This window comes from Rhinolophus hipposideros (genome assembly GCF_964194185.1).
Source record: "Rhinolophus hipposideros genome assembly, chromosome: 23".
Classification (NCBI taxonomy): Eukaryota; Metazoa; Chordata; class Mammalia; order Chiroptera; family Rhinolophidae; genus Rhinolophus; species Rhinolophus hipposideros.
This window is the reverse complement of record NC_138069.1, coordinates 14,211,406-14,235,177: the sequence shown is the minus strand read 5'-3', so window position 1 is coordinate 14,235,177 and position 23,772 is coordinate 14,211,406. Positions and strand designations below refer to the sequence as shown.

General features: G+C 45.2%; 1 protein-coding gene and 1 long non-coding RNA gene across 3 annotated transcripts; one reads left to right on the top strand and one right to left on the bottom strand.

The window, feature by feature from the left end:
* On the top strand, positions 1–16,142 carry GFRA3 (GDNF family receptor alpha 3). Of its 2 annotated transcripts, XR_013992399.1 has the most exons (9): positions 1–204; positions 5,845–6,132; positions 10,731–10,823; positions 12,068–12,380; positions 14,395–14,498; positions 14,665–14,799; positions 15,182–15,255; positions 15,441–15,623; positions 15,895–16,142. XR_013992399.1 is itself a non-coding variant. In XM_081035768.1 (8 exons), the coding sequence occupies exons 1-8, from the start codon at positions 120–122 to the stop codon at positions 15,528–15,530; spliced, it is 1,182 nt and encodes a 393-aa protein (XP_080891894.1). In that variant the 5' UTR covers positions 10–119; the 3' UTR covers positions 15,531–16,142. The 2 variants fall into 2 exon arrangements, 1 of the variants encoding a protein (XP_080891894.1); XM_081035768.1 differs by having other exon boundaries at positions 10–204; positions 15,441–16,142.
* LOC308491750 lies at positions 13,125–23,623 on the bottom strand. The gene is made up of 4 exons (XR_013992400.1): positions 23,485–23,623; positions 18,616–18,685; positions 16,584–16,679; positions 13,125–15,921 (listed from the first exon to the last, which is right to left on the bottom strand). It is a non-coding gene; the product is annotated as an uncharacterized lncRNA (long non-coding RNA).
* Positions 23,624–23,772: the final 149 nt, after the last annotated feature.

Below are 23,772 nucleotides of genomic sequence, written 5' to 3'. Positions count from 1 at the left end.
GGAGACGGCGGTGGGAGGTGCCCCCGGCACACAGAGCTCCAGTTCGAGGAGCGAGGGGAGCCCGGCACCCCGCGCAGGCAGAGCGCCCCGAGGGTGGACACCAGCGTGCGCTTCCCGCCATGGCTCGTCCTCGGAACCCGCGACCACCGCCGCCTGTACTCCTGCTGCTGTTGCTGCCACCGCTGCCCCTACTGCCCGGAGCCGGTGAGTGTCGTCTGTGGGTACACAGAGCCCAGTCCGGACAGGGTGTTGGGGGAGCGGAGGGGATCGTACGCAGGGCCCTGGTTACCGCTACCCAGAGGGCTCAGACACCACACTGCCACCTGGTCCCAGTCGTCTCTGTCCCTCTGAGCCTGGGGAACTAGATAAGGGAGCCCGGGATGCGGGAAGAAGTGGGTTCCATGCCTAATAGTATCTGAGCTGTTGCAGATGGAGTGCCAGCAGTGGCCAGGGCACCCCGGCATCTCCTTGCTCCAGATTTTCCCTCTTCCCTCTTTTGAGGTGCGTCTTCACCATCACAGAACTACCAGCTGCCAGGCCACTTCCAGGACAGCATGTCTGGGCGCGGGGAGAATCAGAAGCAGCGCTCCATTTGCTCCATGCGGGCTTCATCTCTTTTACCCCCTGTAAAGACTAGGGATGTGGACGCTGGGTACGGATAAAGAAAACGAAGTTTTCCTTAGAACTGACTAGTCAAAATTAGGGTTGTAAACTACTGCCAGAACATGCCAACATCGTTATTTGGTTGTATTGCTGAGAATATTGCTCACCACCAACCTACTCCCTTCAAGCATATAGTTTTTGTTAACTATTTTAATTAGAGGAGAAAGCTCCTATTGGGCAAGATGGCCTTCCCCTGAAAGCTGACCAGCACAGTGCCTTCCCCTATTATAGATACACAGGTGTTTTATGGACTATGTAATTCAAGGTCTGGGTTTAGAAGCATGTCATTCCCCCAAGGAAGGGCAGCCTGAGATCCATGATCCCAGGGAATGTGCTCATGGCCTTTGGGAGTAGGACCGGTGTGTGGAATCCCATTGTGGGGCTCCTGCCCAGAGCCTGCATGGAGGGAATCCTGAGGCAGAGAGCGCATGTAGACTGGTGACCTCAGTCCACAGGGTCAGTACTGGAGAAACGTAGTCTTGGCTGCAAGACAGGTATGGAAGGAAGGAGGGAAAGGACTAGTCTGTACAGAATGACTCCCTCAATAAATCAGGGCAGTGAGACATCACTGATTTGATTTGATTTGATTTGATTTGATTTGACGACCCAGGAAATTTCACTAATGCTAGTGATATGGCTGCATGTCAGGATCAGGGGTAAATATTAAATAATCTTCATTAACCAATTAAGTGGAACAAACCCCACCGTGTTATGTGGAAATTTAATGTGGCCCCCTATCATCTTTTGAGCTGCAATGCCCCTAAATCTACACTGCTCAGAATTGGTGAACTATCAGATAAAAAATTAGAGAGGTTTACTTTTGAAAATTGTTATGACTCAATATTTAGTCCATTTAAAGCAATAAGACTTGGACCTGCTACATTTCTTTCAGCAAGTACTTACTGGGTACCTACCAGAAGTAACATCTTAAGCATTTTATTTCCCAAACTGTTTAAATTCATGTCCCCTTTTTGGTAAAGATAAAAATCTTGTGCCTTCCTTAAATAATTTTTTTGAAACTTCAAAAGCTGTTTTTTTATCTTCGACATATAAAATTATCAAATATGTTTTTTTTAAAGAATATTTTTATTGGGGAATATTGGGGAACAGTATGTTTCTCCAGGGCTATCAGCTCCAAGTTGTTGTCCTTCAATCTAGTTGTAGAGGGCGCAGCTCAGCTCCAAATCTAGTTGCTGCTTTCAATCTTTAGTTGCAGGGGGCGCAGCCCACCATCCCACATGGGAATTGAACCGCAAACCTTGTTGTTGAGAGCTCACGCTCTAACCAACTGAGCCATCCACCTGCCCCTTAAATATGCTTTTTGAACCACATGTTCCCTTTGAAAATTCTGATATACCCCTAAAGGGGCCTAACCTTTCTTTTCTCCATCCTCTCCCCTGAGAAATTTTGATTTAATCCAATCCCCTCATCTTACATTTGAGAAAGTATAGTCCAGAAAGTGAAGTAAATTGTCCTAGGCAGGGCTGGGACTAAAGTGAGGTGAGTGAAGGGGGTGCCAAGAAACTCAGCAATCAAGATAATATTAACGCAATATTTTTAAAAATCAAAAGTAATGCCCCTAAATCCATGATGAACAGAATATCAAAATTTTAAAATAGAAAGAGTAACAATGTCCTGCTGAGGCATATTGGAGCCTGAAGCAAAAGGAAAAATCGGTACTACTGAGACTGCCTTTATTTATGCATTGGATATGGCACTAATTTTCAAACTACTCTCTGGTGAACTTGCTGAAATTCAGATTCTCAAGCTTTATCACCAGAGATTCTGATTCAGTAATTCTGGGATGGAGCTCAGAAATCTGCATTTTACTGAGTAATCTAATTGATTACAGGTGACTGGAAGAAGAGGTTGGATTAACTAAACTCTGAGGCCCCTCCTAATTTGGGGTCTCTGATTGTAAGTAGATGAAAAGGGCCCAGAGAAATTATAGAGGTGACCCACAGAATGTCTCTGTTATCTGGTTATTTCTTCAATAGCTGAAGCTCACAAAGAACAAGCAGTGTTCTTGGCACTGGCGACAGAACAGTGATAAGAGAGACATGGATGTCTAAAGGGGGAGATAATCAGAAAAAATCAAGTGGTAATAAGTGCTATGCAGAGAATTGGAGTAATAATGTGTTAGAGTTGCTAGAAGGTTATTTTACAACGGTTGGTTGGGGATGGCCTTTCTGAGACGTCATTTAAACTGCAAACTGAATTACCAGAAGGGGACAGCTGGACAGCCATGTGAAGATCACAGAGAAGAGCATTCCGTGCACAAAGAAAGACTAGGGCAAAAACCCTAAGGTGGACGCAAGCTTGTCTTGGGTAGCGGCAACCACAGAGAAGGCCAGTATGGATAGAAGGAAGTGGGAGAGGAAGAAAGGGCTAGCACGTGAGGTTAGAAAAGTGGGCCAGGACCGGGTCTCACAAAGCTTTGTAAATCAGGGTATATAAACTAGATCTTAACCTAAGTGCAGTGGAAGCTATTGGAGGGCTTTAAGCAGAGAAATGAGCTGATCCCATGTAATGCCAATCAGCATTAGAACTGTTGCATTCACACAATGGAATGCTATACAGCAACGAAAATAAGCTACTTACAACTATACTTAACAGTGTGGCTGAATTTCATAAACATAAAATTAAGCTAAAGAAGCCAAGACACCAAAAGCACATGTTGCATGATTGAAAAACAGGAAAAATTAATCTCTAATGTTAGAAATAAAGAGGCTCGTTTCCTTGAGGGGATGGTGACTGGCAAAGGGTTTCTGGAGTGTTGGCAATGTTCTGGTCCTTTATCTGGGGTCTGGTTAAGTAGACGTATTCAATTTGAAATTCATTGAACTGTGCATTTTTGATTTGTGCACTCTTCTGTATGCTATATGTCAATAAAATAATTTATTACCAAACATACAAGTGGCTAACAAGCACATGAAAATGTGCTCAACATCATTAGTTATTAGGGAAATGCAAATGCAAACCACAATGTGATACCACTTCACAACCATTAGGATGGCTATTTAAAAAACAGGAAAATAACAAGAGTCAGCAAGTATATGGAGAAATTGCAACCCTTGTACATTACTGGTGGGAATGTAAAATGGTGTAGCCACTATGGAAAACAATTTGGTGGTTTCTCAAAAAGTTAAACATTGAATTACCATATGCCCCAGCAATCCACTCCTAGGTATATGCGTACACCCAAAGAATTGAATACAAATATTGAAGCAAATATGTGTACATGAATGTGCGTGGCAGCACAGTTCACAATAACAAAAGGAAACAACCCCAATTGATATTCATCAACTGATGTGTGGATAAACAAAATGTGGTATATTCATACAATGAGACAGTATTCATCCATTAAAAAAGAACGAAGTACTTGACACATGCTACAATGTGGATGAACCTCAAAAACAGTATGTTATTATAGATAAAAGAAGCCATATAAAAGATTACGTATTGTAGGGGCGGCCGAATGGCTCAGTTGGTTAGAGCGTGAGCTCTCAACAACAAGGTTGCTGGTTCAGTTCCCACATGGGATGGTGGGCTGCGCCCCCGGCAACTAAAGATTGAAAACAGCAACTGGACTTGGAGCTGAGCTGCGCCCTCCACAACTAGATTGAAGGACACTACTTGGAGCTGATGGGCCCTGGAGAAACACACTGCTTCCAACACAAAAATAAATAAATAAAAGATTACATATTGTATGATTCCATTTACATTTTAATGTCTAGGGAAATCTGTAGAGACAGAAAGCAGTTTAGTGGTTGCCAGAGACTAGGAGGAAAGTAGAATAGTGTGTGGATTTCCCATTAAAGTGAGGATTTCGTTTTGGGGTAATAAAAATGTATTGGAATTAGGTGGAGGTGATGATTTACAACAATCATGAATGTACTAAATGCCATTTAATTGTACCCTTCAAGATGGTTAATTTTATGTTGCATGAATTTTACCTTAATAAAAATGTTTTCCAGTCTAAAAAAAATCATTTAAAAAGATGGCTGCAACAACAACCAAATAATAACTCTGTAAGGTGAAGGGTGTGTTAACTAATCTTATTCTGGTGATCAGTGTATTTCTCCAGGGTCCATCAGCTCCAAGTAGTTGTCCTTCAATCTAGTTGTGGAGGGCACAGCTCAGCTCCAAGTCCAGTTGCCATTTTCAATCTTTGTTGCAGGGGGCGCAGCTCACCATCCCATGTGGGAATTGAACCAGCAACCTAATTGTTGAGAGCTCACACTCTAACCAACCAAGCCATCCGGCTGCCCCACCGAGTGCTCAGCGGCAGCTTGTTGTCTTCAATCTAATTGTGGAGGGTGCAGCTCACTGGCCCACGTGGGAATCGAACCAGCAACCCTGTTGTTCAGAGTTCGTGCTCTAATCAAATGAGTCATCCGACCACCCAGAATCAAGGAATTTTGACAGTAGTTCAGACAAGAGTTAATGGTGGCTGGAGCTAAGGAAGTAGTAATAACAGATGTGGAGAGAAGTGGACAGATTCCAGATACGCTGTGGAGTTGACAGGACTTGTTGGATTGAACTAGGATGTGAAGGAAAGAGAGAATTACGAATGACTTGTAGATGTTTTGCCTTGAAAAACTGGGGGGATGATGATATGTTACCTTTTGATAGTGACCCTAAGTCCTAGGGTGCAAGGCCTTTCTCTGGAACTGAGCTCTAACCTTGGAATTCCTGACTGAGTGACAGAATCAGTAAAAGCTCCACACCCCAATCCTAAGCAGTTCCCACTGTAAGGTACATTTTAAATGACTCAGAATTGTCGCTCTCACTGAGCATGCCCATGCACGTTGTCAGCTCTCGAGTTATGATGCTAGCCCTTCCCATGACAAAGGTCTGCCCAGGCCACTGGTATCTGCCTGGAAGGTTCATCAGGCTCCACTTCAAACACCTGTCCGCCTCTCCCTCCCTGGAGGCTGAGTAGCCTCTCTTCAGACCCCCACCTCTTCTTGGGCCTGATTTATTCTGTCCAGATTGTGACAGCCGCAGACTCTCTACTCCTGCTAGGCTTCTTTCTCCTGACACTTGTTCCTAAAGGCCCCAAGACCTTCCTGCCTAAGGCTTCACCCGGAATCCCCCCAACCTCACCTTAGGACATGGTACTCCCAGGTAGCTATTCTGACCTTATGTGAGCCTCACCTGGTCTCTGTCCCACCACAGGGGACCCCTTCCCCACAGAAGGCCGGCTCATGAACAACTGTATCCAAGCCAGGAAGAAGTGCCAGGCCGATCCCACTTGCAATGCTACCTACCACCAGCTGAAGTCATGTACCTCTAGTATGAGCACCTCATCGCCTGCAGAGGAGCCTTCAGTTTCTGAGGACTGCTTGGAGGTAGCACAACACCTCAGGAATAGCTCCCTGAGGAGCTGTACATGCCAACGGCGCATGAAGAACCAAACTGCCTGCCTGGACATCTACTGGACCATCCACCCTGCCCGCAGCCTTGGTGAGGCCCCATCCTAGAGTGGACTAAGCTAGGGAAGGTGGCCCTTGGGTGTTGTTTTTTAATCAGCATATGAGCCCCATGGTAGATTCTGACAGATGACAATGAAGCTGTGCATGTGACATCAGTAAGAGGTGGAGGGAGGAATTGGCAGTATCCTTTTGGGTCCCCCAACATTGTCCTCTCTTCCTCCTACTTCCCCCTTTCTTACCTGAAGGCATGTAGCTGCTTCTTGGCAGAGCTCCAAACCAGGCAGAGGCCCAACCTGGGAGCTCCTAGAACAGAAGGGTCTGGAGAAGGAGGTGGAGGAAAATGGTCTTAACCCACAAACAGGCTCCAAATACAATGTAATTCATAAGTTCAGAGAGACTGGGAGGCAGTGTTCTGGTCCAGCCTTTAACAGAAAGGATGCTTATTAGACAGGCAGACGGTAAAAGAGGGCACTGGAAGAGCCAAAGAGAAGAGCTTCCTCTGACTCTTTCCATAGACCCCTCTGTATTAGTCAGCTTTTACTGGACTATGCTGTAGTAACAAAGGTTTACTTGTAAAAGAAGTGACTTGCAAAACAAAGGTTGGGTTTAGTTTTTGCTCACGTCCGTGTTGGCTCTTTCATATGCCCCCTTCATTCTGGGATCCAGGCTGGAGGTGAAGCTTCTATCTGGGATGTCCCCTTCTCATAGCAGAGGGATGTGAGCAATGGCAAAACCATGTTATGGATTTAAAAGCTGCTCAGATACATAAAACACTCTGCTCACATCCCATTTCATAAAATGCTCTGCTCACATCCCATTGACAAAACAAATCACATAGCACACAAGCCTGATATCACTGGGGAGGGGAGGTTTACTCTTCCCACAGGGTGACATTAAAAACTACATGGCAATAAGTGAGGATATATAATCTTACAGGGAGGGCAAAAATGAGTAGAAACAAAATGCAATCTCCATAGTCCACCAGTTGGTCAAAATATTCATTTTCTTCCTTTCCATAAGCAAAATATGCCTACCCACTTTCCAAGGAAAATGCCCTTCGAGTTCTGTTCAAACACGACATCAGGCTCCAAGTCTAGGATCTTGTGATAATTTCCACATCAGCTCTGGATATGGCTTCTCTTGATCTAGAAATGTATGGACTAAAAAGACAAGTCATCTGCCTCCCGTACATACTCAACATACAATTATGGAACAGGGACAGGAGAACCACAAAAAACACTCTCAGAAAGGGGAGGGATGGGAGGCATACAACAGACTTTGATTCATAGTAACTCTGAAGTCCTGCTAGACAAATGTTACCAGGGCCATCTCCCCTGGGAGCAGGGGTTGTTCTTTAATAAGACCCTATTTTTGCTCCAAGGGAGAGCTTCTCTATCCACTCTTGGCCCAGCTTTCTGGGAGGTCCTTCTTTTCCATTACAGTTAAGTCCTCACTTAACGTCATCAACGATGGATTCTTGGAAACTGACTTTAAGTGAAACAACATATCATGAAACCAATTTTACCATAGACTAATTGATATAAACAAGAGTTAAGTTCCTATGGCATATTTCTGGTCTCAAAAACATTGCCAAACTTCTAAATAAAGACCCAAACATTTCTAATATTAAACATTGAAATGAAAGTGAGCTATGCATACATTTAAGAAAGATTAATAAATACAAGTAAGATAATTATGTTCCAACCCCCTATTCTAGTTCAGGGTCATGGATAGCCAGAGCCTATCCCAGCAGCGCAGGGTGCAAGGCGGGAACCAGCCCTGGACAGAATGCCTTTCCCTCGCAGGGCACGTGCACATGCGCTTGCACACACACACACACACACACACACACACACACACACACACACGCTGGGGCAACTTAGATCCACCAGTCACCTCATATGCACATCTTTGGGATGTGGGAGGAAACCAGAATGCCCATAGAAAACCCACGCAGACATGGGGGACATGCAAGCTCCACACAGACAGTGGCCCCAGCTGAGAATCGATTTTCTTTCCTCAACATTACAACGAAACGACATTGAACAAAATGCCGTTATTCAAGGACCCGCTGTATTTTCTTTGGTCACATCTGAAAAGGGCATTGGAGACTCTGACCTGCTCAGGGACTGGACAGCATTCTCAACTTACTTCCTAATTGAGGAATGTTGGGGCATTTCAAATAGTCAAAATTTTTTGAATTTTCATTTCAAAAAGTTTCAAATAGTCACAGTCTCTTTTAATCCAAACTGGTGACTCTTAGCAGTACAACTCTCTCAAAACATAATTGCTTTTTATACTTTGATTTCTGTCACCTCCTGTGCGAGTAGTTGCCTTTTTCTATAATTCTTTTCAAGACATGCATCTCTTTCTAGACTGAATGACCTTGCCCTTATCAGGCTTCTGTGGGAGAGCCACTAGTCTTTTTACCCTGAGCATGTTTGTACAACTGGCAGGATTTATTGGATACCATCATAATCAATGAGAAATCTCCACAAAGGGCATGATAACCACAAACTTGATTTGTTCTTTGCTCCAAAGCTGAGTTGTAATAGACCTTATTACTCGAAGAAATTTTCAATGTTATCTTTTACCCTTTGACTATGAGAAGCAGTTGCATGTCTTAATCCTGAGTTTCTGGATTGTCCCTTTTCTGTTTCCTCACTATTTGCAAACTAGCGAGTTCTTCTGTGACCTTCTATCTTTCTTGGAGAACCTTGCCAAATGCAGCCAATAGCAATCAAGACATGCTAGTAACCTTCTGTTTCTCAGTTTCTTCCCCTTAAAGCACGGGCTCGTTCAATACATCATCTTTCTTCCAAGTTCACTACCCCCTGCTCTGTCCCAAAGCCAATATCATATATTTACTTTTTTGTTGTTGTTACCGCAGCACTCCACTTCTAGATACCAATTGCATTTTTAATAAGAATTTGCTAGGTTATGCTGCAGTAACAACCCCTAAATCTCTGGTTTTCAACAGCAAAAACGTATTTCTTGCTGAGGTTACACATCTACTACAAGCTTCCGTGAGTTGGCTTTGCCTTTGCTCTACCCATCTTCATCTGGGGATCCAGGCTGGTAGAGGGAGGAGAGTAACAGCAGAACCAAGTGATGGTTCTTACAGCTTCTGCTCAGATGTGATTTACGTCACTTCAGCTCACCATCCATAGGCCAAAGCAAGTCATGTGGCAAAGCCGTACAGTGGAAGGGGGAAGTAGACTCCTCTCATAGAGGGCCTGAAAACCACATGGCAACAGGTGGGGATGTATGATCTTCCTACAGGCTGGGTGTCAAATAATTGCAAACAGCAATACAACTTACCTCACTCCTTGTTCCCCTGCCTTCTACTCCTCATCCTAACCACTTCTGTTTCAGAACTTCCCCTGAAACTTCTCCTTGGATTCTCTTGCCTCCCCCTTTTCCCTTAAGAGTAGCAGATCTTCTCAAGTATCCAAACCATCCTCTCCTATTTGCCTGACATCATCCATATTCTTTCCCTCCTAAAGGCTTGTTGGGTGACAGACCTGCAAGCTCACCTCTCTCACCTCTCTCTCTTCCAAAAAGATTTATTAATCAACATCTAGTGAGCACCTACCATGCAGAGGAGCTATGCAGCGATTTTATAAGACATAGTAAGCCCCCTTAAAGAGCCCACAGCCCCATGGGGGTGACTGAGAGAGATGTGTTTCCTTTGAGATCACTGTCTCTTCCTTCTCAGCTTTTCTCAGGTTCAATTGGGATCTGGCTTCCCTTCCATCTCCTCAGCATGCAATGCATCTGCATAGTCAAGTGCTCAGCCCTGGAACACAGTCCAACACTGCCCCTTCTCCACTAGCAACAGAAAGCAAGACAGAGTCCCATTGCCTGCTTATAGACCCACAGGCAGTACGTCTAGTGGTTAGGAGCAGGGATTCTGCAATCAGGTTTCAAACCCCAGCTCCACTTCTTAGCTTATGTGAGTCTGAGTAACTTAACCTCTCTCATTCTCAGTTTCTTTTACCTACCCATAGCCTTCTCAGGAGGATTAAATGAGATCATACACCGTGTTTCCCCAAAAATAAGACCTAGCTGGACAATCAGCTTTAATGTGTCTTTTGGAGCAAAAATTAATATAAGACACGGTCTTATATTGTATTGTATTATATTATATTATATTAGACCCACTTTTGTATTATGGTAAAATAAGACCAGGTCTTATATTAACTCTTCCTGGCCTGGATACAGTTGTGCATGATCCAGCACTCTGTGGGGAGGGGGTCCCCTGTGGCGGGAGAGAGACCAGGTGAGGCTAGGTCTTATTTTCAGGGAAACACGGTGTACTATACATTATCCCTTTCCATATATATATGAATTTTGTTTTCACTTACACCTTAGAGGCCAGCACACAGTGTGTTCAACATGGTAGCTTTACTGTTCTTATTACTACACCCAGTTTATTCATCAAGGCCAGCCTATACCTTTATGACCCTGTTTTTCTTCCTCACCCCTGCACAGCTTGCAGTTAGTAGTTAGGTAGAGACTGTGCCTTTCCCTGTTTTCCACAGGGCTTTGAGGTCTGACTCAGCAGCCTCAGCCTCTCCTGCCCCTGCCCCCAGCCCTGTCCTCAGGTGCTCTTCACCTTGTCTCTAGGTGACTATGAGCTGGATGTCTCCCCCTATGAAGACACAGTGACCAGAAAACCCTGGAAAATGAATCCCAACAAACTGAAGAAGCTCAAACCAGGTGTGGAGGGCAAACAGAGGCTGGGAACTGAGGACTGGGCTTGAACACTGAAGGCAGGGTGGCTGGTGGGGAACACAAGCTGGGGGACTTGTATGGGGGCAGAGTCCTCCACCTTCCAGGTAAGTAAAACAGCCTTGTGTAGGGTGGGAATCTGCGCTGTAGGGCATGGTCTGGTCTCACCAGAATAATCAAAGAGCGATAGTTATTAGGGAGGCATTTGAAGGGAGCCCATTAGGGCTCCCTGGTTTCAAAAGGTGGGTCTCTCTACAAAGGGTTTGGTGGGAGTGGCAGCAGCCCCAGCAAAAAAATGTGCTGAAATGGAGTATTTACCCTCATCCAAGGCAGCCACGAAAGTAGTTTTTTGTCCCTGAAGACTAGGAAATTGCTTGTTTTCCACCATTCTAATGGGATGGGCGAGGTTCTGGGCAGGGAAAATGATTAGAGAGAGAGAGACTCCTCAGGGGTGACTCGGTCTGGCAAGAACTAGGATGCATGTTTTTCAGGAAAGGGAAACTGTCGTGTTAATCGGAAAGGATTGAACACACACTCTCTTTTTAAGAAAGATGTAAGTTTTGTTATACAGTCCTATGTACTAGAAATTAGGAAGAAAAGCACAGAGTTTTATACATAACAAAACTCTTCGTGACAGGAACCCGGGAATTACCTATTCCTGTTACTCCATGGTTCTGACTGCTGGAATATTCTGTTAATAGAAATATCACCCTAATTTCCCAAGACTCAAGAATGTGGGAGACTTTCAGGCGTGCATCAATCAGTAAAAGACATGCAGGTGATATTAATACTGAGCAGAATAGACAGATGTAAAACAAAACAAAAATCCTAAATAGAATTGGGTTGCGTCTGTTTCGGACAGTTCAGAAAGTGCTTCAGATTGTTGTAGGATCTCTAGGCAATGATTTCCACCGTGACATCTCATTCAATGCATAGGATTGAGGAAAGGGTTTTGGTTAGTTGAGCTTTCTGGCTGCTTGAATTCTAGATAAATGAGCGTTAGATAATACATGGCTTTTTTTTTTTTTTTTAAACCTAATCAAACTGAGAAGCAGGATATGGGGAGGATACCAGATATAGTTTGTGGATTAGGAGTGGCTTCCTCAGGGCAGTCCTCCCTTTCTTCCTACCTCCACGACCATGATTGTTAAAGCAGAGGGTGGGGAGGGGGCTGCTAGGGAAGTGGTACCAAGTCACAGAGGAGTAGTGACTTGGTGCCACTCTCCCCACAGATTGGGATCTCTGCCTCAAGTTCGCCATGCTGTGCACTCTTAATGGCAAGTGTGGCCGGCTTCGCAAGGCCTACGGGGAGGCGTGCTCGGGCCCCCGCTGCCAGCGCCACACCTGCCAGCGGCAGCTCCGCACCTTCTTCGAGAAGGCCTCGGAGCCCCACGCGCAGAGCCTGCTGCTGTGCCCGTGCGCGCCGGCCGACAGGGGCTGTGGGCAGCGCCGACTCAACACCATCGCCCCCAGCTGCGCGCTGCCGGCTGGGACCCCCAACTGCCTGGAGCTGCGGCGCCGCTGCCTCTCCGACGTCCTGTGCAGGTGCCGAGGGCTGGGTGCGGGTGGGCAGGGTGTGCGCCACTCCTAACAGGCAGCCCTCCGGTGCGGCGCTGGGGCTGGCCCGCCAGGGACCGTGCTCTGACGTCACCATGCGGCGACCTGCGATATTTTCTGAAACGCTTTTCTCAAAAAAGTAATATATAGTTTTTTCTTTGTGTAAAAACTTCGGAAAATAGAAAAATGTATAAAAATATCCCTCCGAATCGTCACCTGAAGATAATCTATCTACCATACCTTTGGGAGCATTTTCTTTCAGTCTGTTTTGTATACAGATAAACAAATTGGACATTTTGGGAATATATTTCTATCTTATATCTTTTTTGCACGTATGGTACATAGTTTATGGGCATTTTCCTGTGGAAGCAGCATGGAATAACAGTGGTGAAGAGCGGCTCTGAAATCAGACAGATGTGAATTGAAATCCTGGGTCTGTGTGACCTTGAACCTATCACTTAACCCAAAATTCTTTCTGTTAACCTAAAGTTCCACTTAGTCCTGTGTAGAAACTGGGATAATAATGCAGACCTCGTAGGATTTGGGCGAGAGTTAAATTACGGAATTTGTGCTTAGAGTGCTTAACTTACTGGTGCAGATAAGTACTCAAGAAATGGTGGTGCTTATTGTGTCACTTACTCTCCTTTGCCAACTTGATTTTTAAGTGCTTACCTCGTATTCCATTCCATTCCAAGGATGCCCCATACCTTATTTAATCATTCCTCTAGTGTTGGATATTTAGGCTGCTTTCTTTATTGCTATAAATAAGGCTGCGATAAGTATCACTCTTGTTCATCAATCTTTGTGCACAAATCTAATAATTACTTCGGATTTGTTGCTTCAAGTGCCATTACCAAATCAAAGGGCATGAAGATTTGTAAGGTGTTTGATACATTTTCTCCAACCAAATTCTGATCTGTTTTTTTTTCTGCCTTCTCTGGACAAAATACTCACCAAATTGAAGTCATCATCCATTCAAGTGACATTTGTTCATACCGGGAATCACACCAACCTTGTTTTGTAACCTGATTCTATCACTCACTTCTCTGTAACCTTGGGCAGGTTACTTAACCTCTGAGTCCCACTTTCCCCTTCTTTGAAATATTACATTGTCAGAGCTCTCAATAATCATAATACTAACACTTACTACTTGCTGTGGGCAAGGTCCTGTTTTAAGGACTTATCATGTATTAAGTCATCGAAACCTCACAAGAACCCTGCAAGATAAGTGCTATTTTTATATTTTTATCATCCTCAGTTTACAAATGAAGAAACCACAGCAGAGAAAGGTTAAATAACTTGCTCAAGTTCATCCAGGTGGTAAGTCAGGTTTGTTAATGAAGTTTGGGCTGAAGGAAGTCTGGCTAAGAGTCTGTACTCCTAACTCCTCTGCCATACTGCCTCTTGTTGTGCTGGTAGCTATTACTATTACTGTTACAATAACAAGTGCTGGACTAGATATTTAAGATGTTATTCCTTCTTCAAGGAGTTTGCATTTGAGTGGGGGTGACAGAGGAGTAAACCACCAATCTAACAAAGCAAAATGTAGGGAAAACTGTAGTAATGTATACATTAATAGAAAAACATACTCATAATTCCATCATCCAAAGATAACCAGCTTTGCCTATTATAGAATGAACGTTAATAATAACAACATCTCCCATTTATTAAACACTTAAGTACTAGGCACTATGCTAAATGCTATGCACACATTCTCTTATCTCATTCTTGCAGAAATCCACTATCTCTATTTATGGTCAAGGAAACCAAGGTTGAAGAAGCTCCATAGTCCTAGGATTTGGAGTGATATGTTGTGGGGACTGGAGTGGTAATGCATTTCATTGTGACTAGAGCAGGCTTCACTGTGGAGGAAGCCCTGGGCCAGGTTCTAAAGGCAAAGGAGGATTTGGCATGAAGACAGGCATGTCAACTAAAGAGGCACCAAGGTGAAGTCTACAGTCCAGATCCTCAATAGGGACCATGGAAATTTTCCTTCTTCCAGATCTCGCCTGGCAGATTTTCATGCCCACTGCCATCCTGTGGACGGCCGAGGGACCTGTGCTACGGACAAGTCCAGATGTCTGCTGGCATACACGGGGCTGATTGGTGAGGCAGGGATATACGTGGAGGGAGCCCACGGGTTGTCCGGCCCTGCGTGTGAGAATGCTCTGGCTACTGAACCCATATGGAATGCTCCTGAGACAGGTGGGAGAGGGTGGGAGCTGAGGTCGGGGCTGGCCTAGGCCCTCACAGTCCCCTCTTTACCCCACAGGCACTGCCATGACCCCCAACTTTGTCAGCAATGTCAACGCCAGCGTTGCCTTAAGTTGTACCTGCAGAGGCAGTGGTAACCTGCAGGAGGAATGTGAGCGGCTGCAAGCGTCCTTCTCCCACAACCCCTGCCTCAGTGAGTATCCTCTACCTGCCTCCTCCCCGTGGCCAGGTCAGCTGGATCCAGGCGGGGGAAAAGGTCAACGCGATGGGCCACACTGGCTCCATCTATCTCCTATAAGGAGCAGCCCCCTCCTCAGCATAGGCTTACATCACCCCAGCATGGCCCTTTCTTTCTTCTCCTGCTCTCTGAGTGACCCCCAAGCTGCCTGTTCTACCTGTCTGGGCCCCAGGAACACTCTTCAGCTCAAGGAATAAGCAAGCAGAATAAGACAATATTCCGTTCCCACCTGCCCTTCTGTGTCTTGAGGTCTCTGAGACATTCCCGTTCCTTCCTTGGGAGCCTGAGAGCCTCCAACATCTCCCTGCCTCCAGTCTATCCTCTCTTTTCTCCTCAGCGGAGGCCATTGCAGCTAAGATGCGTTTGCACAGCCAGCTCTTCTCCCAGGCCTCACCTGTGATGGAACACCAGGTAGAACCTCCTCTATTACACTCCTCTTATCTTTACCAAACCATGTGGGGAACCCAGGAAAGGCAGACAAGGGGATGGAGGGGGGTGACCTTGTTTCCTGAATACTATAGACCTCTGATGGACACCTTGACTGAGGCTGAGGTGGTGAAAGGGGTGCAGCTGACTCCACTGCGTTTCTTTCACAGAAAAACAGCCCTGCTCTGAGGCCACAGCCCTGGGTACCGTCTCTGTTCTCCTTCACACTTGCCTTGATTCTGCTCCCAAGTTTCTGGTAGCTGTACTTCCCTGGAGGCCCTCTTCCCCTCTGCTATACCCAGGGCTGACCTGCCAGCTATAAGAGGTGAAGAAAGGACAGCATCAGGAAGGAGGTGCAGTACACAACGTGACAACCCCAACACCCCCCACCCCTACCCCGCACATCCAGTTTGCTCCAGATAAGGCCACAGTAGGAGCTGACTGGCTAAGTTCTCATTCCCTCCACTTCTGACTCAGGTTGCTCCTCCTTAGGAACTGGTCACCACGTTTAGCCATCTCTTCTGGTGGTGACCAGAGCTATGAAGCTGTCTTCTGATTCCTTCCTCCTGCCCTGCAGGATCAGCAGGCTTTAAGCAATCAGTCGTTCTCTATTGCATTCTCCAGGTCAGCAGGGCTGTGTTCCTAGGCAGCCTGGAAAGACAACCCCCATTGTTAGGAAAGCTGGAGCAAGACCCCTGCCCCCTTGTCTCCTCTGAAGGGGGATGGGAACCCACTGCCTGCCCTGCCCTGGGATCCTACAGAGCATTTGAGCATCTGGAACAGGAGCATTTGGGCCTTGCTGTCTTCCTGCCACTGTCCCAAAGTCCCCTCAGTCTCTTGGATCATGATTAAACGTTTTGACTTCAAACTTTGCTCTTTTCTCACATCGTGAATTTATACAGAACTAGAGATTTTACAGACAGAAGAGCCCAGGCCAGGTGACTGGGAGACACAGCAACTCTGCCACTAACTGCTGTGTGACTTCAGGCACATTTCTCAGCCTTTCTGTGTACTTGACATGGAGTTGGAATTAAAAATAGCTTATGTGAGGCTGTGGACCTGCTCCAGCCATTTTTGGGATACTGCCTGGGATCTGCCACAGCAGCTGAGAGAGGGGGGTCCTTAGTCAGCCACAGCATTTATTGAGCACCTGCTTGTGCGATTGGTCTGCTCCACATTATAAAGGGGGCCAGAGGAAAGGGGAGACTGGTCCTTGATCTCACTGGGATGAGGAAACCAGTCACCAGTGCAAAGTAGCTGGAAGAATATATTTACAGAGCTGTGGACATTTGTCTGTCAACTCAATCACTCACTTTTTCCACAAGCACCTGATATATACCGGCTCTGCGAGGCACTGTGGTAAATGCAGGAGATTCCAAGGTGTTAATACTCAGATCCTGTTTTCAAGCCTTTCACAAACCAGAGCAGGGGAACAGATGAGACAGTCAATTTAAAAAGTGCAGTGTGATAAGTGCTGTACAACGGTCATAACGACAACACTCAGTTATTGTGTCAGGTACTCCTTTGCCCCTCCTGTGTGCACGTACGTGTATTAAGTCTTCCAATCCTCCAATAACACTTGTTTTTGTCAGTCACTAGCTATGTGACCTTGGGCTTAACCTCTCTGGGCCTCATTTTCCACATCTGTAACACAGAAGAAGTATAGCACCCACCTCCCAAGAAATGAGATAATCCATATGAAAGCATTGTGACTGGCACACAGTAAGACCTCAAAAAAGTTAGCAATTATAGTATAAGGTTTTTGTAGAGAATTTGGATGCTATAAATCATTATCAAGCAGAAAGTAAAAGTCTTTAAAATCTCACTCTCAAATTTCCAGACCTGCTCCTTGCACATACGAGAATCTGTGGGTACGTATAACTTTTCCATAAGTGGAGGCAGACGCTGCACAGCACAGTGTTAAGTCATGGACATCTTTCAGTGCCCATGAGTACAGCTTGAGCGACATCATCCTTTTCATTAGCTGCGTAAGATGGACTTGCATGAATGCGTATTTCTACATACAGAGTTTATTTAACCAGTTTTGCATTGATGGATACTTGGTTGTCTTTCCATTTTTCTCCCAGGCAAGTTTTAAGGCGATGAGGAAGTGACCAGGGGTAGAATGTGCAGAGGAGCTGCCACAGTGGTGGGTGGAATAGGGACGCCTCTCCCTGTATATTCTTGTATCCCCATAGCCCACCCTGTCCTGGGAAATGCTCAGACAACCTGTGTCCTGTCGGCTGGACCTTCCCCTGCTTCCCCTCCCAGGAAGATCTCTGAGCCATCAAGTCCTCTCCATTTGCTTTGGTTCCATTAGCCTAGGGCTGAGGGTGTGAACGGTACAGTCATTCCTTGCTAAGTGCTTGAATTAGACTAATAGGTCATCTGTGCTTTTCTTTGAAGAAGGTCCAAATTTCCTGGTAAACAACCAGACCAGGGCCCAGGGCCCAGAGCCAAGACCCGGGGTGGGGGCTCAGTGGCTGGACTGAAACTTTTAATGGTATCCTGGCTGGCTGGGATGGTTAATGCCATTAGACTAGCTTCCGGGTAACAAGATGGGAAGGGCTGCTGGCAGCACTGGTAAGTGGAGAGTGCCGAATTATAGCAGTCTTTTAAACAACTATCTTCAAATTTACTCATTCATTCAGTCAGTGAACCTTTAACAAGCACTTGCTCTGTGCCACGCTGTGAGTATTTTTCAAGATCTGTTCCTGCCCACTCATGAGCTGCCATTTCAGTAAAGGGGCAGCCCCGGGACTCTGGTAGCTGGGCCCAAAGTTTGGGCAGCTGGGACGCTTCAGTTATCCTGGTTGATTATAAAACTCAGCTGTGTGACCTTGAGAAATATTCTTTACCTCTCTGAGCTACCATTGCCTCATCTACAGTGGGGATGCCAATAGGAATACCTAACTTAAAGGGTTACAGTTTTTGTTTGCTTTGTTTTTAATAAATACAATATCAACTATTTAACTAAAAAACGAATTGGCAATATCAACTAATGTTTATATCAATTTAAATGGTTTTGGTTGGCAATCTTTTGGCTTCCTATTTCTATAAAAGCTTATAAGCATGAGGAATTTATACTTGTTTTGAGCTCCATGTATATTTAAGTTAGATAATAGTAAACATATTTTAAACCACTCAGAACTGTTTTTGAGGACTGGAAATAATTATAACACGCATAGTGCCTGATACAGGATGAACATTCAGTAAAAGGTATTATTATTACTTCTGGGAGAGGATCTGTGGGTACTATGTATTCTGCTCCCCGCCCTGAAACAGTGGTGCTCTGTCTCTAACTGTGGGCCGAATTCTACGTGGGGCTGCCCCTGGGAGACTCACCATTCAAGATCTGAACTCCAGGATGGAAGCCAGGAACCTTGAACAAGTCATGGAGTCAAAGGTCTTTTGGCTGTTAGTAACAGAAACATTGGAATTACTTAATAAAAGGGGAATGTCACGCAACCTAATCCGGGAAGTTCAGCCAGACCTTGGGGGAGCTGGAACTGGTGAATCATGAACCAATCTTGAGCCCCATCTGTTGAAGGTCTAGACATCATGGACCATCTACTTCATTCTCTCTGCAGACCTACTTCCTCTGCATGACCTTCCAGGTAAATGAGCTCTCATCCCCACTCAAAATTCACAGAAAATCTGATTGTCTATGCACAGGTTCTAGATTGGCTTTTCTGGATTGAGGGTCCATCCCAGGTCTGTTAGCTGGGTAAAGGAAATTGATACACGTGCTACTAACATAACTACAGGACCCCAGGCCTCTTAGTGGAGGGCAATTCTCAGAGAAGACTGTGTGGCTCACTCACCAAGACCCAAAAGGCATAGGCTCTTGTCAGGGGTGGATCTTAATCACCTAAGATCCAGTTTTGCTTCTTTTGGGGCTTCCTCTCTGGCCTCAGAGTGTCATCTCTGAGCTTCCTTCTTGGATGCCCTGAAGGGATGGGAATGTAGGAATCAGCACAGGCCAGGTGCTGTGGCGCCTTTGGTTCTGAGAACCACCTTGGGAGCTAGATCTAAGTGGAGGTTCCTTATGGCTGCAGATGGAGGCTTTGCTTCTGTGGGGCTTGCTAGATTTTTGGTCCTTGCAGTTGAAGAGTAAGGTTTCAAAACATGCCACATGGGCATAAGGATTATTTTGATTTGGAGGCAATTGAGAATCAATAGGGACGGGAAGGGTTCTCTGCCCTCCCCTTATCTGCCAGAAAGCAGGGCATAACTGAAGATGGGAAGTCAACTCCAAGAGGAATGTGCATAAACAGACATCACTTAAATAGCCTTTACCTTCCATTAGTTTCCCCCATATATTTCCTAGTCACTTCCCCACAATTTATTTTCCCTTGGAGCCCAAACCCTCTTTCCTTTGTTAAAAGGGTATATAAGGCTCCGAGTCTAACCCTGAGTCTTAGTTGAATTTTACTTCTTTTTTGCAGGTAAATATTAATCAAAATGGTGCCTTTTATCCCATCAATCTGTCTTTTGTTAGCTTAATTTCTAGGCCCCCAAGAGGGGCCTATGAGGTTAGAGGAAAAGGTTTTTCCTGCCTGACAAAAGCATTGCTATATCCTTGTCTGATAACGTTCCATCTTTGTCTCTATACATAACCCATCTGACCAACAACCATAGGCTCTCACCCTCAATCCTCTCTTGGGACCTCTGGGTTCTCAGAAATTCCAGTCTCTTTTCAGCATCTCTGCTTCTCTCAGGTGGAAGCCTATTCACATCTGGAACCTGAGAGACTTGTTACAATAAAATTCCACCTTCAGATATTGAGCTGGTCATGGCCTTATCTGACATACCGTGGGTGGGTGTGAGGGTGGAAGAGAGACAGAGATAATAATCACTAACATTTATTAAGAGCTGAATGTGTGCAAAGCACCCTGCTAATAGCTTAATGAGCATCATGTCATTTACTTTTCAGAACTATCCTATTTTATTTCTCCCATTTTACCAGGGAGCTGAGAGAGACCAAGCAATTTGTCCAAGGTTACAGGTCTAACAAGTGGCTGATCCAGAAATCAAACCTTAATCTTCCTGACTCGTAGGAACACTCTTTGACCCACATCATATTTATCCAGTATTGGGGTGAGACCCCCCCACTTCCTAAATTACAGTAGAGGCCACGATGAGGGGTATGGGGTTAGAGGAAGCTCTTTTAGGCTGCAGAGATGGTTTCTGGGAAGAGAAGGTATTTGGGCTGGGCCTGTTAGAGTGAGTAGGGTTTCCAGTATTAGGCAGAAATGGGGGAGGGCACCCCAGAGATCAGAGTGAGGAAATGCAAAGACTGAAAAAGGAAGGGAGTGTTGGGGAGGAGGGGACAAGTGGTCTGCTGTGAGTGAAGTTGTGTAAAGGAAGGTGCTCCCTGTTCTTCCTGTCACTCAGCTCCACATCCCACAGTCCTGAGGGAGAGGTCTCCTCTGCACACCCAGCTGCAGAGCTGCTGCTGTGAAAGCCAGCCCTTTGGAGCAGGCAGGGTCCTGAAGAACTGGTATGCAGGATTCTGGCCTGGCATGCTTGGCATCCCTGGCCACGGGGAGCTCCATGGCCCCTGGACCCCTTGGTGACATCCCAGAGCACAGAGATCAGTGTACGTAGGTAAGAGGATGAAGTGAGCCTGTATCTGGGCTGGGAACAGGGACAAACAGGAAGAGAGAGCCTATCCCGCACAGAGGGATACCAGCAGAGCTGTCCCCACCCCACCGCCCGCTACAATTGCTGTGGTCAGCTGAAGTGTCAGGGCATTTGTTCCCAGAGTCTGGTCTTCCCAGACTCGGGTTGGCTTTTGGTTTCCCATGAAGGCTTCTTCCTGCTGAGCACTTATGGGCTAGGAAGGGCAGGCAGTAAGTTGGCAGAAAAATGAAGACCAGTTTTGTGGTGGAGACAAATAATGGTGGGAGATATCATTATTTGAGCCCGTGGTACGACTCAAACACTGCAGTAAGAGCTTTACACGTGTATCCTTTTTAAAGCTGAGCTGCTTTGTGGTCTCATCTCCATGTGGTATCAATCTGGCATCCATAATATTTGAAAAAAGTTTAAATAATTTTGGCACAGTCTAAAAAAATACACAGCAAGACTTAACATTCTCTTTCCCCATTTGTCTGTCTGTATGGTATACACAAGCAACCACCCCTACAGACTCTGTCTTGTCTCTCTCCAGGCTTCTCAGAGGAGAGATTTCGGCCATGAATATACATAGGTAATATTTTTTCATGTCACATGCATAATTCAATTTAAACTTCTTAATGGCCCTCTGAGGGCAGGCACTATTGTTCCCATTTTACAGATGGAGAATCAGATGTCTAGAAGTTAAATCTTGTCTAAGTTCACACAGCTAATCACTGACAAGTGGATTTGAAGCAGGCCGTGTGCACACTGAAAGCACAGGTGATCCAAGGCCTATGAGACTCCTGAGGGAGGTGTAGTTAGTTCATCGTGGGGGGCTTCATGGAGGAGGCAACATTTTAGTAAGATCTCAAAGGATAAAGAGAAGCTCAACAGATAGAGATGGGCGGTATCACATAGTGGGATGTCAGAAGGGAGGTCATCTCATTCCTCCCTCTCAGTGGTGGTGGGCATGACATTTAGGAAATTTGCCTCATTTCCCAACTGCCCCAGGCAGATTCTTCCTGTGCCCTTTTAACAGTCAACATCACAAAGCCTCCTTGTGTCTTCTGAAAGAGACCATCAGATTCAGGCTGGCATCCCAACCCCCCTCCCCGTCTCCATACGGGAAGATCTGTGGTGAGGGAGCCCAGAAATGAACTCCCTCCTAGGCCAAATCAAATATACTTAATCCCTCAGGAATTACATGTCACGTCTTAGGGAATGCAGCTCTCTGGTTCAATGAAAGCATGTTGTAGTGAAAAGAGCACACTGGAAAGTGGATCCAGCTTGATCTGGATTTGACTCTCAGCAAAACCGCAGTTGACCCTTGATTCATGTGGGGCTTAGGGATGCTAACATCCCTGCCCCCTCCCCCGTGCAAAAAATCTGGATATAACTTTTGACTCCTCATAAACCTAAGTTGTCCTTGGTTCCAGGAACCTCCCCATATCGAAATCCAAGGTTGCTCAAGTTCTCAATAGGAAATGGCATAGATCAATGCATGCAGTTGGGCCTCCACATCCGTGACGCCAACAGGTATTTATTGAAAAAAATACATATATAAGTGGACCCACACTGTTCAAACCTGTGTTGTTCAAAGGTACTCACTAGCTGGGTGAATTCAAGCAAATTGCTTAATCTTGCCACACTTCAGTCTCTTGATCTAGAAAAAAGATGGGCCCTGTTCCTCAAAAGTGGCACCTAATAGGTTTGTCAGACGGGAAGAGGAAATGGTTGACTGAGGGATTTATTGACCAAATATTTACTTCATTGTTGGGTGTTAGGGACTGGTCAAATCTGGATTTCTCCTGCTGGAAGTGGACAGTATGAGATCTCAGGAACTTGGTGGGAAGGTGACTCCCAGCAAGTGGAAGAAAAGAGGAGATGGCAGACAAAGCACAGGCAGAGAGTTTTCAGTCCTGAAGTGCCATTGCCATCCTGGAACAATTCCGTGAACCTCTCCCAGCCTCAATTTCCTCACCTTCAAATGCCAATTCAACTTAATGACTATTGGCCAGACACTTGAAATGCTATTTCATCTGTTTAATTTTTAAGTATATATTTTTATTATTCTACCTTATCCCAGACGAGATTTGAGGTGGCTTATAAAAAAGAATACATAATACAACAAAATGAAAATAAAGGCAGGAAAACCAGGATGAAGAGTGAATCAGAGTAAAACAGTGAGTGACAGCCAGATCATTTCAGTTATCCATAATGCATATGAAAAGGTCTTGCCCAGATTATAACCATATCACAAAACCCTTAGTATATCATGCTTGGAGGTACCATTTCCCCGAAAATAAGACCTAGCTGGACCATTAGCTCTAATGCGTCTTTTGGAGCAAAAATTAATAAAAGACCGGTATAATATAATATAATATAATAATATAATATAATATAATATAATATAATATAATATAATATAATATAATATAATATAATATAATATAATATAATATAATATAATATAATATATAATAATAATATAATAATATAAACCGGGTCTTATATTAATTTTTGTTCCAAAAGACGCATTAGAGCTGATGGTCCTGCTAGGTCTTGTTTTCCCGAAAACACGGTAGCTCATACCGGATTTAGTGTCCTATCGGTTACATGTTGGAGGGTGGGTCGCCTTGGAGTTAAAGGCCCAAAGTCGCGTATGACGGATGGGAGTCCCACCTCCCTCAGTAGCTTGCTGCTTATCCTTGGTTACCGCGTCTGTTCCTCCACCTGCGAGCTCCAATTTCCTCTCTGCCTCTTGAGTCGTGGTAATGAATAAGCTAAAATATGTTAAGTGCTTTTCGCCCAGTGTTGACACACAGTAAGCAACAACATAACAGCAAACGTGTTTTGACTGGTCAGGATGGCAGGGGCACA

Bases quoted from the DNA above. Each gene is read 5' to 3' on its own strand.
- GFRA3 (XM_081035768.1), top strand. From the start codon at position 120: ATGGCTCGTCCTCGGAACCCGCGACCACCGCCGCCTGTACTCCTGCTG. The intron at 205-5,844 runs GTGAGTGTCGTC...GTCCCACCACAG, and splicing joins GCCCCTACTGCCCGGAGCCG to GGGACCCCTTCCCCACAGAA. The intron at 6,133-10,730 runs GTGAGGCCCCAT...CCTTGTCTCTAG, and splicing joins CCACCCTGCCCGCAGCCTTG to GTGACTATGAGCTGGATGTC.